Genomic DNA, 15,342 nt, shown 5'->3' on the forward strand with positions numbered 1-15,342 from the left:
CTGTTGGGGTCGAGCCAGGAGGGTCTTATACGTATTAGATGGTGGGTTTGTTTGGAAGACCTTAAAATAAGTGTAAGTGCATTCGTTAATTTTTGAGATGGTTAATTTTTGGCCTCTTTTAATAAAAAAAATTAGTTATGCTATTGATACGTAATCTAGATATCAGACTTTCAAGAGCATTAATTAAATGAATACACTTCATTCAGATTTCCTTACTAATTCCATCTCTATCATATCAGTACCCCATGGGGTTCATGTACATGAGTTTGTGAAGGGCTTTCACAAACCACTATAAATAGGCTGCGTCTATTTTACCTCCCTATTGAGTTACAAGGTCTTGAATGATACCGTTAAGTCATAAAATCCTTAATGATTAACCACAACAGTTGTCCAATGGATGTGAGAAGAAGCAATGTCTTTATCAGGGATCAATGATACATTATTAACAATTAGAGAGTCTGCAGGAGCATTTCTTCACTTGAGGTAGTCAGGAGAAAATGACTTTTGCACCAAAACAAGCAACGGGTTTCATGTGGAACAGACCCAGTTATGTTGTGGCATCCTAATGAGAAAACATGAGGGCTCGACATTGTGGGATTGCCATAGGGTGCAATTCATTAGCACAAAGGAATTGTAAGTCTGCTTGCTAAAAGAATTTTAACTGTGCCGTAATTAAACCATGTGAATGTATTAGGAAGCAGAAATTGACAGTTAAAGGTTTCTAGTAGATTTAAAGATGGATTGGTGTGACTGTCGTTAGCCATTAAATTGAGATTAAAAGGCTTTTACTAATGCTCCTTTGCCAAATCAGAGTAGAAAGCATATCAGATTCACAGAAAGGTTTGAGAGAATGTTATCATGTTTTATCTAATCTTCTCTTCCTTATGAACACTTTAAAAGTGAACTTTAATGTGTTTTCTTTTTTGTGCTGTTCATGAGCCACAAATGGGTCTATTCATTAAGCTGGTGAATAACAGGCGTGCATTGGTGCAACCTGTGCAGCTGCACAGGGGCCCAAGAGGTAAAGGGATCCACTACCACCTCCAAAGCAGGTGGAACTGTGCATTATGATGAGCTATTAAACTGAAAAGGGTCCATATGGTGTTCTTGCTGTCTTTGTCCGTCCCTTTTGCATAAATATGTTACTTATTATAATAACCCAGTTACAATTGGATTCATGCAGTAATCAGCTTATTGCCCCTGGTTCAGCACATGAAACCCAAGACAAAAATTTGTTATAGTCGAGGAAAGCAGAAACCATGCAGACATTTCCCCACATTTCCCCACAAAAAAACAATGGTGGGGGTAATAATGATGTTATACATAGAAGGAAATCAACTGAATGGGTTCATATGTAAAATATGGATAGATTGAGTCAGAGCCGCTGAAAATGGGCTCTCTACCAGTGCTTAATGATATTCTAATAAATCATATGTACAGGGGTGATAGAGTAGATAGATAGATAGATAGATAGATAGATAGATAGATAGATAGATAGATAGATAGATATGGAATTTCATTATTTCCAGTAATTAATCTTTTAGCAGAGCCAAATGATCATGACGGCTCAACAGATCCTTTCAATATAGAAATCAGTGGTACAAGATCGGTAAAAGTTCCAATTCACTGGCACTTCTGCAAATATTTAATCAGATTTTTCATTTAGGCATTCATAAATTCTGGGATTGTGATTTAATATAAAACAAGGTGATGCTCAGTGTCTACATAGCAGATTCCACAGATATCCAAGAAGTGAATAAGAACAATGGCACACACCAAAATAGTTGTTATCTCCTTTAATAGTGCTTATTTAGCAAATAATATTACATCATATATAACTAGCATTGGAGGGAATTGGTGCCCAAACTGAGGCAAAGTCCGTTTTTGCATTTCATACTCCTTCATGGGTTTCTGACAATATTACAAGCCCACGAAAGGTGTGAGATGTGAAACAGAAGTTTCTGGATATGTGAAGAAATTAATGGTGATCGAAGATCACAGAGTCCACCAATGTCATCTTCTCACACATCAGAAGATTATTTTGATTCGACTAATTCATATTTGCATCTGAGTAGACCTAATACGGGTCCCTTGAAGACATAGCTCATTGGGAAAGAGTATCGTTGCAAGAGTTGTTGAAAAAAAGAGAAAGAGGACAATTAGCAACAAGATGGATGGTAAGATAGTTATTATGAAAATGACATTGAGAAGACCAAAAGAGGACTGAATATACTGGAGAAAATATATCCATATGGCCACCTTACATTGAAAATTACTTTACGAAATTAATACACTAGGATTTAGTAGGGCAAATACAAATATGAGATCTGTATATGTTTGCTATCCCAAACTTTACATGCTATTGCATTCTAGCAAGGAGGGTTTTTTTTTATACAAGAAGTGGCATTGACATTTGTAAGAATGACACTACAAGATATTGTCAATATACAGTCAAGATGATTGTGAATGTCACAAGACTACTTACCTAGATTTGATGTACTGCCAACCTACTACACATTACATTGGAGCCAGTCATGGGCTTACTGACATGAAATTATTAATCCTCAAGAGCTGTGCACAGTCCCTAGATATTCCAAGATATTTGTGAATGAACAGCATAGGACATTGCAAACTTTTAACCACACTAGTCCAAATATATTACATACATTACATCGCAACTCATTAGAAAGTTGAACTGTACAAAATGAAATTCTTAGCATCTTTGGTTTAAATCAAAATGAAAACAAAGTATAATTTTTAATCATTTTTGACTCCAGACTGAGTTACAGAGAAGGCAGGAGGCAAGCGATTAAATATGTACTATAAAACTAATAGAACTTTCTATTACAATATTTCAAAATATTATTCACTAACAAACTTTGGTTTAAAGAGAACATATATTCACATGAAAATGAGGCATACGTAAAGAGACAAACAAGACCACCAGTGATCAGTAAACAATCTGTTAGAAGAATGAACTTTGTATATAGTAGATACGGGTGGACAGCACTGTGGTTTGGCATTCAGTGTAATGAACAGCAATCCTTATCTCTAAACACTTTGGTTTTTTTACATTCATTTTTTACTCAAAAGCTTCGAGATCTTTGGTCATTGAACAAGGTGATGTTTTTAAAAATCTTTCATCTAGTAAACTAATGAATTATTATGTTATAAATAAATTAAAAGATATACACTGTATTCTGTGCGTAATCTGAACAAGATATTTATTAATGCTTATCAACAGTAAGAGGGGTATAGCTATTGTGGGTGCAGAGAGAGCTCAAGGGGGTCCACAAGGTCCTTTTGCCTCATATGCACAGACCAAAAACTATATATTAAGTTGGATAGTTTCAGGGGCCCACAACAAATTATATATTAGGGCTCATATGTATTAAGTGGTATCAAGAGTGTTGATTGACCTGGATGAAAACATAAATGACCTGCTCTAAACACTTGCCTTTTTTAATATAAATCATTGTCTGTGATTAGTTGAGGAACAAAACTAAAAACTATATGGATAAATATTCTATTTCAATGCCAATTTATAATGGAGGCAGGCATTTTAGGAGTTAATGACCAGATTAAAGTAAAGCATTAATGTGAACATTGGGTTAGGCTCACAAAATTGCTTCTTCTATAGTTGGTAATGAACAAGAGCACTTCATATTAGGGAAACTTTGCTGAAGGGCTAAATTCTTTTAGACGGGTGGGATTACCCACTTCTTTTGGATCAATTGCGGATAATACTATAAATTCCTTTTGTAGGTACCAAATGATACTATATTACAGTTGTAAACATCGCCAACACAAAAAGACGTGATAAATTCCAATATAAACCCAATGAAACACAGCAAATATTATCCAAAAAGTGGTACTGACATTGTGTTCCAATCTACCGTGCTACTGACATTTTGAAATCACATTACTCCATATACACTACAGTAACAATCAAATAATAATAATAATTAAGAAAAACATTAGAACCGGATGATAACCTTTGTAGGACATTGTGTTCCTGATAACTGGAGTGATAGAACTGGCAATACATTCAATCCTGGTAATAACTTCAAGTACTTTTATGGTCTCTAATTCAAATGATCTTGAAAATGAGTCCTATAAACATTCGTTTTGGAAGTAAACTTTTCCTGAGTATTTCGAAATAAACATGAACATAAAAACAAGTAAAAAAATTACAAATGGTTCCTATACTTATCTAGCAGTGTACTTTTTTCCCATCCCTTCTTAGTTGTGGGTTCTTGAGCCTTGTACAATGCAATTGAGTGCTTGTTCCTGGTCACCTAATCTATAACAAGTATGAGCTTGGCTCCCCAAAGTGCCATGAAGGGGCTATCATTTTCTGCTGATAAAAACAATAACATATGAGCGGCTGTGATGTGCCAGTGGAAACAAGTCCTTGAGATCATGTTATACTTGCAGAACATCTGAATTTCTAATCACCAAACTACAGTGGCACTGCCATGATTTGGCAATAAATAGAAGATCTCCTGAGTACAGTGAAGAGCTACTTTTTCTCTTACAGGTTTCCAAATGTGAAAACAAGAACAAAAATGTCTAATCTTTTTTTTTTTTTCTCAAAAACATTCAATGGTGTGAACATTGCTATACAAATATGTCAATGTATATGTATGTACACACGCCCATGTAAAAAAGATGCCCATCGCTTGACATCAAATTGTCACATTTAAGTTTACAGGGAAAGAAACACTTCTTTAAGGTCTCCACTCATGTTAAGGACTCAACACGCGCACCCTAAGAAAAAAAAACAAAAACAATGCCAGTGTTATGTCAAAGTATTAAACCCATTTCATTCCACAGTTAATGTCTTGAGCCGTACATTTTGTTCCATTCCACATATAAGTCTAATTGTTTTTGGGAAGTACCAGCTCGCAATTTACAGAATGCCCCCTCAAAGTCTTTGTAGGATGTGGGTTGAAGTTGACCTGAAATACCATGGAGGTGATTAGCTCCAGCTTGCTGGCAGAGTTGAATGAGCTCATTGCCAGAGTAGCCCTCTGTGTGCTGAACAAGAAGGGCCATTTCCCTTTCACTAAGGCAATAGTTTTGTTGAGCCAAAGTGTGGTGCAGGATTTGCCTTCTTGCTAAATTATCAGGGGGAGCTATGTAAAACCGCTTAGCAAATCTATGGTGAGCAGCTTCATCAATATCATCCGGCCGCTGTGAAGTTCCAATAAAGATAATGCTATCATCAGTTGAGGTAGCTATGCCATCCAAGAAGGAAAGCAATTGGGACTTCAGATTACTCAAGTGAGCATTTTCCTCACTTATATGGGCAGAAAGTAGCAGATCAACTTCACTAATAAAAACCACAGTAGGCTGATGACAGCTCGCCATGTAAAACACAGTCTGCAAAACTTTTTCACTCTTGTTCTTCCATTTAGAGACAAGTACAGCGCTGTTGAGTTTCAAAAACGTAGACCCCAGTTGGGTTGCAATGCACCTGCTCAAAAGGGTTTTTCCTGAACCTGAAGGGCCAAACAGTAAAATACTTTTTGGAGGTCTGTTGGCTCCAGTGTACGCACCAGGTCTTAAAATAGGCCACACTAATTCTTCTTCAATTGCAGCCTTTACAGATACATGGCCAGCTATATCAGTCCACTGTACTGGGGGCCCACAGTCCACAATTTCATCATTGACAAGTTCTAATATAAGAGGATCCATATTTTTTAACTGATCCTCTGATGGGTTACAAAATCCTGGTGGTTTAATCCCTGAAATCTGCATTCTCTGTGTAAAGACATGTCCTTGTTCAGTCCCCCTCCGTTCACCATTAATTACTGGAGGCGTGAACTTACCAAATGCTTCACCAGATCTTAAAGGGGCCTCTTCGTTGTATGTAGGTGAGATCATTGCCTTCATCGACTGACTGTTGTACTTTCCTATCTGTTCTTCTGATGGGTGCTTTCCAGGTTTAAAGGGCATCTGAGGAGTTTCTCCATTGCGACTGAAGCCATTGCCTCTGCATTCATTTGGCACATTGTCAGACATTGAAAATGATGAATCTGAGGTAGTCTTTGGTTGTTCATAGCTATATTTTCTGTATTTTCCCTCACTTTCCTCTGCAGTCATGTCAAAAGCTTTCCGTTTTAAGGAACTACTCGACTCGGTGCTCAGAGGAGTGATTGAGATTGGTGCTAAATTAGAACTTTGGTAAGTGTATCCAGGAACCACAGTAGGTCTTGAGGATGCTGTATGAGGTGGAAGTGGTGTAGGTGCAGCAATACCTGAAGGCAGATAACCAGAAGGATGTGCTGGATGCATCCCTCCATATCCAGGTTGGGCTGCGTAGCTGCTTGAGCTATAATTGTATAGTGTGCCAGAAGAACTGTATCCATGAACTAAAGCTGGCGAAGGATGTGTAGGTTGAAGTCCTGAGCTATGAAGAGATGATGGGTGGCTTGCTTGAAGTGCTGCAGTTGGTTGACTACAATATCCAGATGGGAGGTATGTACCACTATAAGTGGAGGTATAATCCTGAGGTGCCACAAGACTACTTGCAGGATTAGGTGCTCCACATGTACTACCAGGATAAAGTGGTTCAGGCAAGTTGCCAGATGCAATTGTTGGACTGCCCAACCCAATGTGTCCATTGCCTGGTTTGGAGCCAGCCAAACTATCATGTATAGAGTTTACAGAATAAGAGCTATCAGAGCCATGTGACATTTGCCAAGGTTCAAGGTCACCCTTTTGTCCATTAACAGGTCCAAATGCCCCATCTGAGTAGGTACTTAATGGTGCTCTCTCATATGGTGAATCTAAGACTCCAGAGTACTTTTCTGCATATCTCTTCAGGAGGTTAGAAGCAGTCAGTGCTGATATGTCATCATTTGCCCAGGCGTAATTCAGTCTTTGTCTACTACTTTGATACACATCAGATTTGTGTGCTGGAGATGAAGTTGTTGAAGACACATCAAGGTGCTGCTCTGGCCACTGGTTGAGGGGCTGGGCATGATCTGGTGTCCAGTGCATCTTCAAGAGAGCTGAAACAAAAAAAAATGCACATTGGGTACCATATTTTGGATTAGGAGCACAATGTCAACTGTTTAAGTTGAAAAAAAGGCTTTAGGAAAGAAAACACAGGTAAAGCAGCATTTCCCTTCTAAACACCCATAGCTGCATATAATGCGAGTAGTTACAGTTTACACAGAGAACATGCATATTCATTGGATTTTCCTGGAATTAGCCTAAGGTGAGAAGTGATTAAAAAATAAAAATACATTTATTCCATGAATCCACCAATCTAGGTCCCCGCTTCTGCCAACAGTGACAATATTCCACCCATCAGTCACCTGAATGCTGCAGCCAAGCTTTGGTCTCAGCTATGATGTTTATATGTACAGCACATGACTGCTATAGCTGGATGGATGACATGTATTCACTTTCAGTACCAGCAAAGACTGCCACAGACCTAGAGAGTTGGAAGATTCAAGCAGTAAGTGTTTATTTATGGCACTCCTTTACCTTAAGGATAATTTTTATAATACCGGAAAGGTAACGTAGCATCAACTTTTTGCTATGTAATATGAATTCAGCATGATGTATGGGCAGCTACCCTGATTCCAGAGATGTAGCACTTACTGGGCTACAGGCTATCATTTTGATAAAGTCACTGTTTTCTCTGTCTTTTGCAGTTCTACCAGTTCTCTGAATGCTGAGCCTTGAATATCTCTGCCCATGGCACTGATTGACAGCTTTCTCTGTACACTGTAAATTGGCAGAAAGCTGCTGATCAGTGATGGTGTGTGGCTACACAGAACAGGAGGACTACAAAACATGAGACAACTAGTCCTCTTGTAATAATCTCCTGCTGATAAAACACTGGTTTTATTGAAGCTGCAACAAGCATCCCAGTAAGTGACACATCACTGGAATCGGGGTCTCAGCCCCTAGATCATGCTTCTTCAGCGCCCCAGTGTCCTGGTCGTTGCAGTACTGACGCTCCGCCACCAAGGGGAGTGATGGTACGTCTCATGGCACTAAAGGAGTTCACCTGACCAGGTATCACAGTCACACATTACACTTCACACTCTGGCCACCAGGGGGAGCAAAGGGTTCTATGTATTAGGCCACTCCTCACAATCTGGTAAAACTGGGGGTTGGATAGGAAGTTAGAGAGAAGCTGACTGGGTTTTGCCCAGGCAACACCTGGTGAGAGAAGAGGTTGCTTGGGAAGATTCAGGGGGGTCCCTGTCAGGGGTGGGATCCTGACAGAGGCCTAGCGAAAAGGACAGATCGTTACGGAACCGCGCCTGCACTTCATTGTGGCGGTATCTTAAGAAAGGACAAGAAGCGAGGTTTATTGTGGAGAAGTGAGAAACGAGATCACAGCACAAAGGATAATAGAACCAGTAGGAATCGTGCCCCGAGATCGGCAACATCCTACTGAGGCGAGTAGCCGGTGGCCGGAACGCCGAGGAAGTATTGGGCTCCAAGCATTACTTCAAACAGCGGCAGGACAGTTAATTATAGGTTGGCTGTCTCACCTAAATCACCTAAGCAGACATAGGAGGCAATTGTGGGAGAGGGGCATCTCTTGGGTCCCAGAATAACTCCAGGCCTACCCGTCATACGGGTGCGTCCTAGCCAAATCATCTGGGGGACGGAGAGAAAGAACATCAGAAACAGAAACAACAGTTGTGAGGACTATCCCGTGGTGCTCAGCAGGGAGGTACTACAACACACAGGCGCTAGAAGGTAGGCACTGATTTCCACCTGCAAAGGTAACGCTGGATGTGCCTTCGGACCTGCCTGACTCAGCCAGCCCTGTTAGCAGTGCTCTGGATTGTGGATCCTGAAGCCTTCAGTAAAGAGGTAAAGAGAGTACAACCCTGTGTCCTCGTTATTCATCGCACCCTGCACCACGCACCACGCACCATCATCACACCTTTCATTGGACGCCCCTTAGCAGGGTCACAGACCAGGTCTAGCCACCGTGACAACCCCAGGACCGAGACAGAGAGGCCCGGTACTGAGTACCCCGCGACCCTGAGTCTGGGGGCGCTCCACTTCTCAGATTACATAGCAAAAACCTGCTGACAGATTCTCTTAAAGAGCATTACTTGCAGCTAAAAATTAATGTTGGCCAATAAGTGGTATATTATGCCACTAAACCTAACAGTATAACTCTATATATCTTTGGGCCCTTGAGTTAGGAAGACAGATCAGAGCATAATTAAACATGCACACAATCACATCTCCAGTGATTGCTAGTAATGGCCTTCTGGATTTTCACAGTCATGTGTGTCAATATTTAGTATACAATTGTCACATCTCAGCTGACGGGTGACCCGAGACCAGGGGCTCCTTCCCTGTCCCTACCACTAGGGGGTGCCATAGCTTTCCCTATCCGCTGGGATACTGCTGAAGGTGAAGATGCTGGGGCCGCCATCCTTGTCTTATCTCCTGAATCAGCCCTCTGTGCTACTGTGCACTGCAGTACACCAACCCAACAAACAAGGCAACACAAACAAGGGTAATCTGAAATACCTAGCATACAAATATTCACTCAAATATAACAGAGGAATGCACCAGGCAGTGGAGAATGGGGGAATAACCATAGTAAATGGAGGGAAGGGAATTATCACACTTACAATCCACGCAACAGTCACAGATAACTCCTCCAAAACTCCTTCTCATATAAACACCTGTCCCCCAAGCTATGCAGCATAAGCTAGCTCTGACATGGGTTTCAATCAGGATCCAGATTATAAAGGGGATGGGAGTGGCTAGCAGAGCTCAGCTGAGAGCTCAGACTCCCAGAACTCCCAACATGGCCGATTAACCACTGTTCTGCCAAAAGAAATTATACTGTGGTCTTCTGGCTCCTCTCTGTTACGGTAGTCCTGTGATAACAATCTGGAGTTTTGCAAAGTCTGACAATTGTTTTATATCAATACAGAACAAAAACAAATTTGGGCTATAGAATAATAGAATATTAGAGTTTATATTATGAAGGATATAGAAACGGGGGAAAGTTTTTGATGAGGAAACATTCTGAAAGTTCCTGCTTAGTAAACTCAGGCATCACTGTCATAGCAAGCCCTGCAAAATGCATAATTAACATGTCTTAATGGCATTGAAAAAGTACACTTACCCATTAAATCAATATTTATTTATCTGGTTGAAGTGCATTTCCTGAGAAAAACGATCTGCTCCTAAATCACATATACTTTGGCGTCAGCTGCAAACCACAGATCTGAAAAAAGAGAAGGGAGGTATAGATGGATTTAATAAGTATACCCAGCACTTTGCATACATTGCACTATACATATTTGACTTTTGCAAAAAAAAGTACAAGCACTCAACTCCCCATCTAAACGCAGTACAAACATATCTGTAGATAAAAAGTGACCAGGAAAACTAGGCTTATTCCTTTTTTGTGGTGGAGTCATCGGGATTACTACTAAAGGGTCATGATGACCTTCTTACTGTGAAATAATGGAAGATAAAATAGTTTTTAATGTTTCCTGATGTATCTTTTAAATATTTTGATAAAAATAATTGATAAAGCTTATGATATGACAAATAGAGATCAACAAAGTCAAAAGGGTTCACGGCCATAATTCATGGCTACCAAGAAACAGTTAATACAGCAAGTAGGACGTCAATTTATTACTGCTTTTGCTTTGATTTCTATGGTAGAGCAAATGCAAATTGATCAAAGACAGTGAAGCTTGAACTTAACACAGTGGATAAAATGTATCAATAGTTTTGTGGGATGCATGAATTTACAAATCAGTGTAAAAAATGCAATTTGTGCCAAATTTATCAATCTGAAGTAACTGTTAGGCATCTTTGATGCATTTCTCTTTCTTTAAACCCTTTCCGACATCGGGCGTAATAGTATGCCGATGTCGGACACCCTCACTTTGATGTGGACTCCAGTGGCGAGCCTACATCTTTTCTGTTCAAAACAGCTGCCATGTGCACGTAACAGCCACGGGTGGAATCGCGAACCACTCACGGCTGTCAACCTCTGAGTCAAAATGCCAGAATTAAGTTTTTTGGTCACCACAACATTGCATTAAAATACAAAAGCGGGCGATCAAAAGATCGTATCTGCACCAAAATGGTATCTTTAAAAACATTCGCTCGGCATGCAAAAAGTAAGACTTCACCCAACTCGAGATCACGAAAAATGGAGACGCTACGGGTATCGGAAAATGGCACAATTTTTTTTTTAACAAACTTTGGAATTTTTTTTCACCACTTAGATAAAAAAGAATCTAGACATGTTTGGTGTCTATGAACTTGTAATGACCTGGAGATTCATAATGGCAGCTCAGTTATAGCATTTTAGTGAACATAGTAAAAAACAAAACAAAAAAGAATTGTGGAATTGCACTTTTTTTGCAATTTCACTGCACCTGGATTTTTTTCCCGTTTTCCAGTACATGATATGGTAAAACCAATGGCATCATTCAAAATTACAATTCATCCCGCAAAAAAAACAAGCCCTTACATGGCCATTTTGACCAAAAACTGAAAATGTTATGGCTTTGCGAAGAAGGGTAGCAAAAAATGAAAATGCAAAACCAAAAAGACCTCTGGTCATTAAGGGGTTAACAAATCATTTCCATGACCATATTTTTGGTTTGCGTGTTGTCTGTAAAAAAAACCAGACCAATGTTATTCAATGGAGCAGTGCAGATGAGCAAATCTTCGTGTGAAAGCAATGGCAGCATGCTCGGATAAGATTCACTCATTCCTGTCTATGGGTGCGCAAAAAATAAATCAGATGCCATATGGAGACACCATATAATATCCAATCTTTAGTGATATATTGCAATTCTGTAAGATAGAAACTGTAAGTGGTCCTGTAAATGATTAATAGCTGCTGCTGTAAAAAAAATGGATTGCACACAACAATGACAAGGGAGAAAAAAATTGTTCCACTTTTCTGGATGAAATCCTGAATGATTTTTGATACGCTTGTGTTATCCTACCCTAACTCGTGGATGTTATACAAGTGCAGTAAAATTATGTGCCAAAAAAGGTGCATCTAGAAAAAGAAAAAAATTCCAGAGGTACTTGTTGATAGTATCTAAAATAGAAAAATTAGGAGCCCATAAATTCCATTTTTTTGCAGTGAGGAAGATTGATCACTAGTGTTAGCCAAAGTTATTAAAATAAAATTATTTATCTGCCATAGCCCAATGGACAAACTGGATATATTTTCCATACACTAACTTATACTTATAATTTTTTTGTAGCAAATAAATGAATGACTTTAAAAAAATGAGCACATTTTGTCGCTCTTAGGCACGAATCTTTATTTACACATTCTTCAAACTGTGGAGTAAGGCCTTATTCAGATGTCCATTTTCCCCATACAAGTTCTGTTCGTGTTTTTCACGGCTAGACTATGTACAGGGTATAGCTCATTAAGCCATTCACTTGTCTGTGTTTTTCCATGGACTTTGGACTCATGGAGACATATAGGGTTTTGCAGCACTGGGGTCTTGCATTCAAATCCCATCAAGAACAACATCTGCAAGGAGTTTGTATGTTCTCCGCGTGTTTGCGTGGGTTTCCACCAGGTTCTCCGATTTCCTCCCACTCCGAAGACATACTGATAGGGAATCTAGCTTGAGCCCCAATAGGGATGATGATGTTGTAAGTCAAGCACTGTAGAATATGATTGTGCCATGTATGAAAGTAAAGTAATAATACCTGATTTGATCAGAGTTACAAATCAAAATAATCCATACAAGTCAATGGGATGTGATCCGTGCACCATTCTTGTGTTCTCTAGTCTAAAAATTGCAACGGGCAGGGGAAGCTTTGCAACTTTTTGCAAATATGAGGAAGAAGTGGTACAGGCACTCACCGTCCCATTTATGTGCTTTATTTGGAAATCACATAAAAACAGCAAGGAAGTGTGAACAGGAGACGCAACGGATGACTGCAGTTTCGCTCCGTTGTGCCTTTCTACAGGTCTTAGGTTAGGACCCGTAGAAGGGCACACCGGCACGAAACGGCCGTCGTCCATTGTGTCTCCTCTTCACACTTCCTTGCTGTTTTTATGTGATTTCCAAATAAAGGGTATAAATGGGACTGTGAGTGCCTGTACCACTTCTTCCTCATATTTGCATTTGGAGATTTACTATTGGACTTTATGCGGAGTGGCACCCGAAGTTCCGGAGCCGGCATCTATTCATAGTCCCGGAGCAGTGCAGCTGTGCCTGGCCATTCTGATCACTCCTACTTTTGCAACTTTTAATTTGCTTACAATAAAATCACTGATGGAAAAAGGGATATACTGACCTTACGCTGATGAGAGTTCGACAGATTTTTTGCATACAAGAAAAATTGCGTTTGAATGAGAGCTAAAGTGCAGAAAGTGCATGTCTTTTGTTTCTATTTTCTGAATTTTATTGCCAACTAAAGAAAAAAAAATTCAGCCAGAAATTCTTGCCTTCTTGCTTTCCACGCTCACTGAACAAAGCAGCTAATGAAAGCAATATGGAAGAATGTTAATCACACGTCAATGTCTGCAGGATAAGTAACTTTAATTGCACAATTTTTCTGCTGATCAGTTTTCCCCCCTACAAGTAATGAACAGAGACAAGATTGAGAGACTTGCTGAGGGCAAAACAAATTCCAAAATTTCAGCGCTGGCAAGACCTTCCCCCCCCTGACTTTGTTGATTATATTACAGGCATACAGATCTGTCCCTATGCACAAAGTATTTCTTGCCCTCTGGCTAGGAATACTGGCTTTCCCAACATCTGCATGAGCAAGTCCCTCTGGGCCTATTGTTGTCCTTCTGTGTATTTTCTCCATTCGCCTTTTTCATAAAGACCATGGGGGATAGCCAAACTAAAGGGGGTTGGGAAGGGCCCGTGTACTATTCACTGGCAGTACAGCTTTTAAGCTACTTTGTGGCTGCATCACAATTAGATTACCTAATGCTTTAATTGACTTATGAAGCATCGCAGCTTCCATTTTGGATATCAAAACTACACAAGAGGATTTAACCAGCAGCTCTGCAAAGCTTTATTCAGCACTGCCACCGTTTACTTGCCATTATTGAAAGTGCCACAGATAGGTAAACGGTCATTAGTGATGGCAAAGAGTACTAACCCAATAGATCTTTTTTCATGAAAATGAGACCAGCTTTTCCTATTGAAACGTCCTCTCCAAATATGGGATGATTTAGGGAGAGTTAAATCTTTTAGAAAGTGTCGTCAATGCTTCTAAAACCAGGACATTGCACAGAAGAGGAGCTCTTTCAGGATAGATTGAGGACCGTGTCCCAAAAATACAGAAAGGGAAGAGAGGGGTAATTATATAAAAAAAAAAATACCTCTGTCCTATGTTAAATGTCAAAAGCATTAATGCTTCACATAGTGTACAACTCTATACAACTATATATATTAAGTTACGTTATATATGGGAAGATCTTAACCCCTTCACAACCTTGGACATATCCATGTCCAGGATGATGGGTACTTACCAACCTTGAACATATGGATACGTCCTATCTTTAATGTGGCATCACAACTGCAGTCATGGTGATCACATTAAGATGCCTGCTGAATCTTGCAGCAGGGCACATTGAGTCGCCATCACAGCGGGTGGCACCGTTCCCCCAACTACGATCGCTGTGATTGGCAGTTCAATTCTGAACAGCCAACCACAGCGTTTTCAGCGTTTCAGGCAATGAAATTGCCTGAAACACGGATGTCCAGCCTGTAACAGCACCGATCATAGGCTGGAGCCAAGCAATGACAGCATCACCAGGGCTAGCTCCAATTGGTGCAATGGTACGATGAAATTGATAGCACCATTGAGTGCACACGCAATCTGAGCTTGCTATGACCGCCCTGCACTTCCTCATTCTAGCTTCGGACATGTGCAGAGTGGTCATATTGCTGACCTGGGCCTTGTTGTGCCACAGATTTTTTTCAAGACTGTGCCATCACTGCTGGTGTTCCTGCTGCTGTTGAAGAAAGAAGACGTTTCTGATCCTTCCCTCATCCATTCGTGAGCTCTGATTTTCCTAATCCCAATTCCCTTCTCTTCCCTTTTTCCCCTCTATTAACCACCTCTCCAACAACCCCTTTTACTACTGAGCACTGATCAGTACTTGATGGCTCGATTTTTGGCAGGTTTTTTTCGTTCGTGCATCCTACAGCTGCCGAGTGCTGATTAGTAACACTGGGCGAAGAAAAGAATGGCACTCACGTCCCATCAAATGTCAATTATTTGGATTCTGATACTGATGCACATGACTGATCGGCCTCTGATTGTTGCTTTTTTTATTGGTGTGAAAAAAAATTCAAAAAGTAGATTAGTTGA

General features: G+C 40.1%; 1 protein-coding gene across 1 annotated transcript in view; it reads right to left on the minus strand.

The window, feature by feature from the left end:
• Positions 1-1,384: 1,384 nt before the first annotated feature.
• The window catches only part of LOC143816889 (fidgetin-like), a 151,506-nt gene continuing 137,548 nt past the window's right edge, over positions 1,385-15,342 (minus strand). The window contains exons 3-4 of the mRNA XM_077297840.1: positions 10,133-10,234; positions 1,385-7,019 (exon numbers count right to left, since the gene is read on the minus strand). Coding sequence (XP_077153955.1) covers positions 4,837-7,019; positions 10,133-10,136 — 2,187 coding nt within the window. The 5' untranslated portion in view covers positions 10,137-10,234 and the 3' untranslated portion in view covers positions 1,385-4,836. The remainder of the gene's footprint in view (positions 7,020-10,132; positions 10,235-15,342) is intronic.

This window comes from Ranitomeya variabilis, chromosome 3, assembly GCF_051348905.1.
Source record: "Ranitomeya variabilis isolate aRanVar5 chromosome 3, aRanVar5.hap1, whole genome shotgun sequence".
NCBI classification, from domain to species: Eukaryota; Metazoa; Chordata; class Amphibia; order Anura; family Dendrobatidae; genus Ranitomeya; species Ranitomeya variabilis.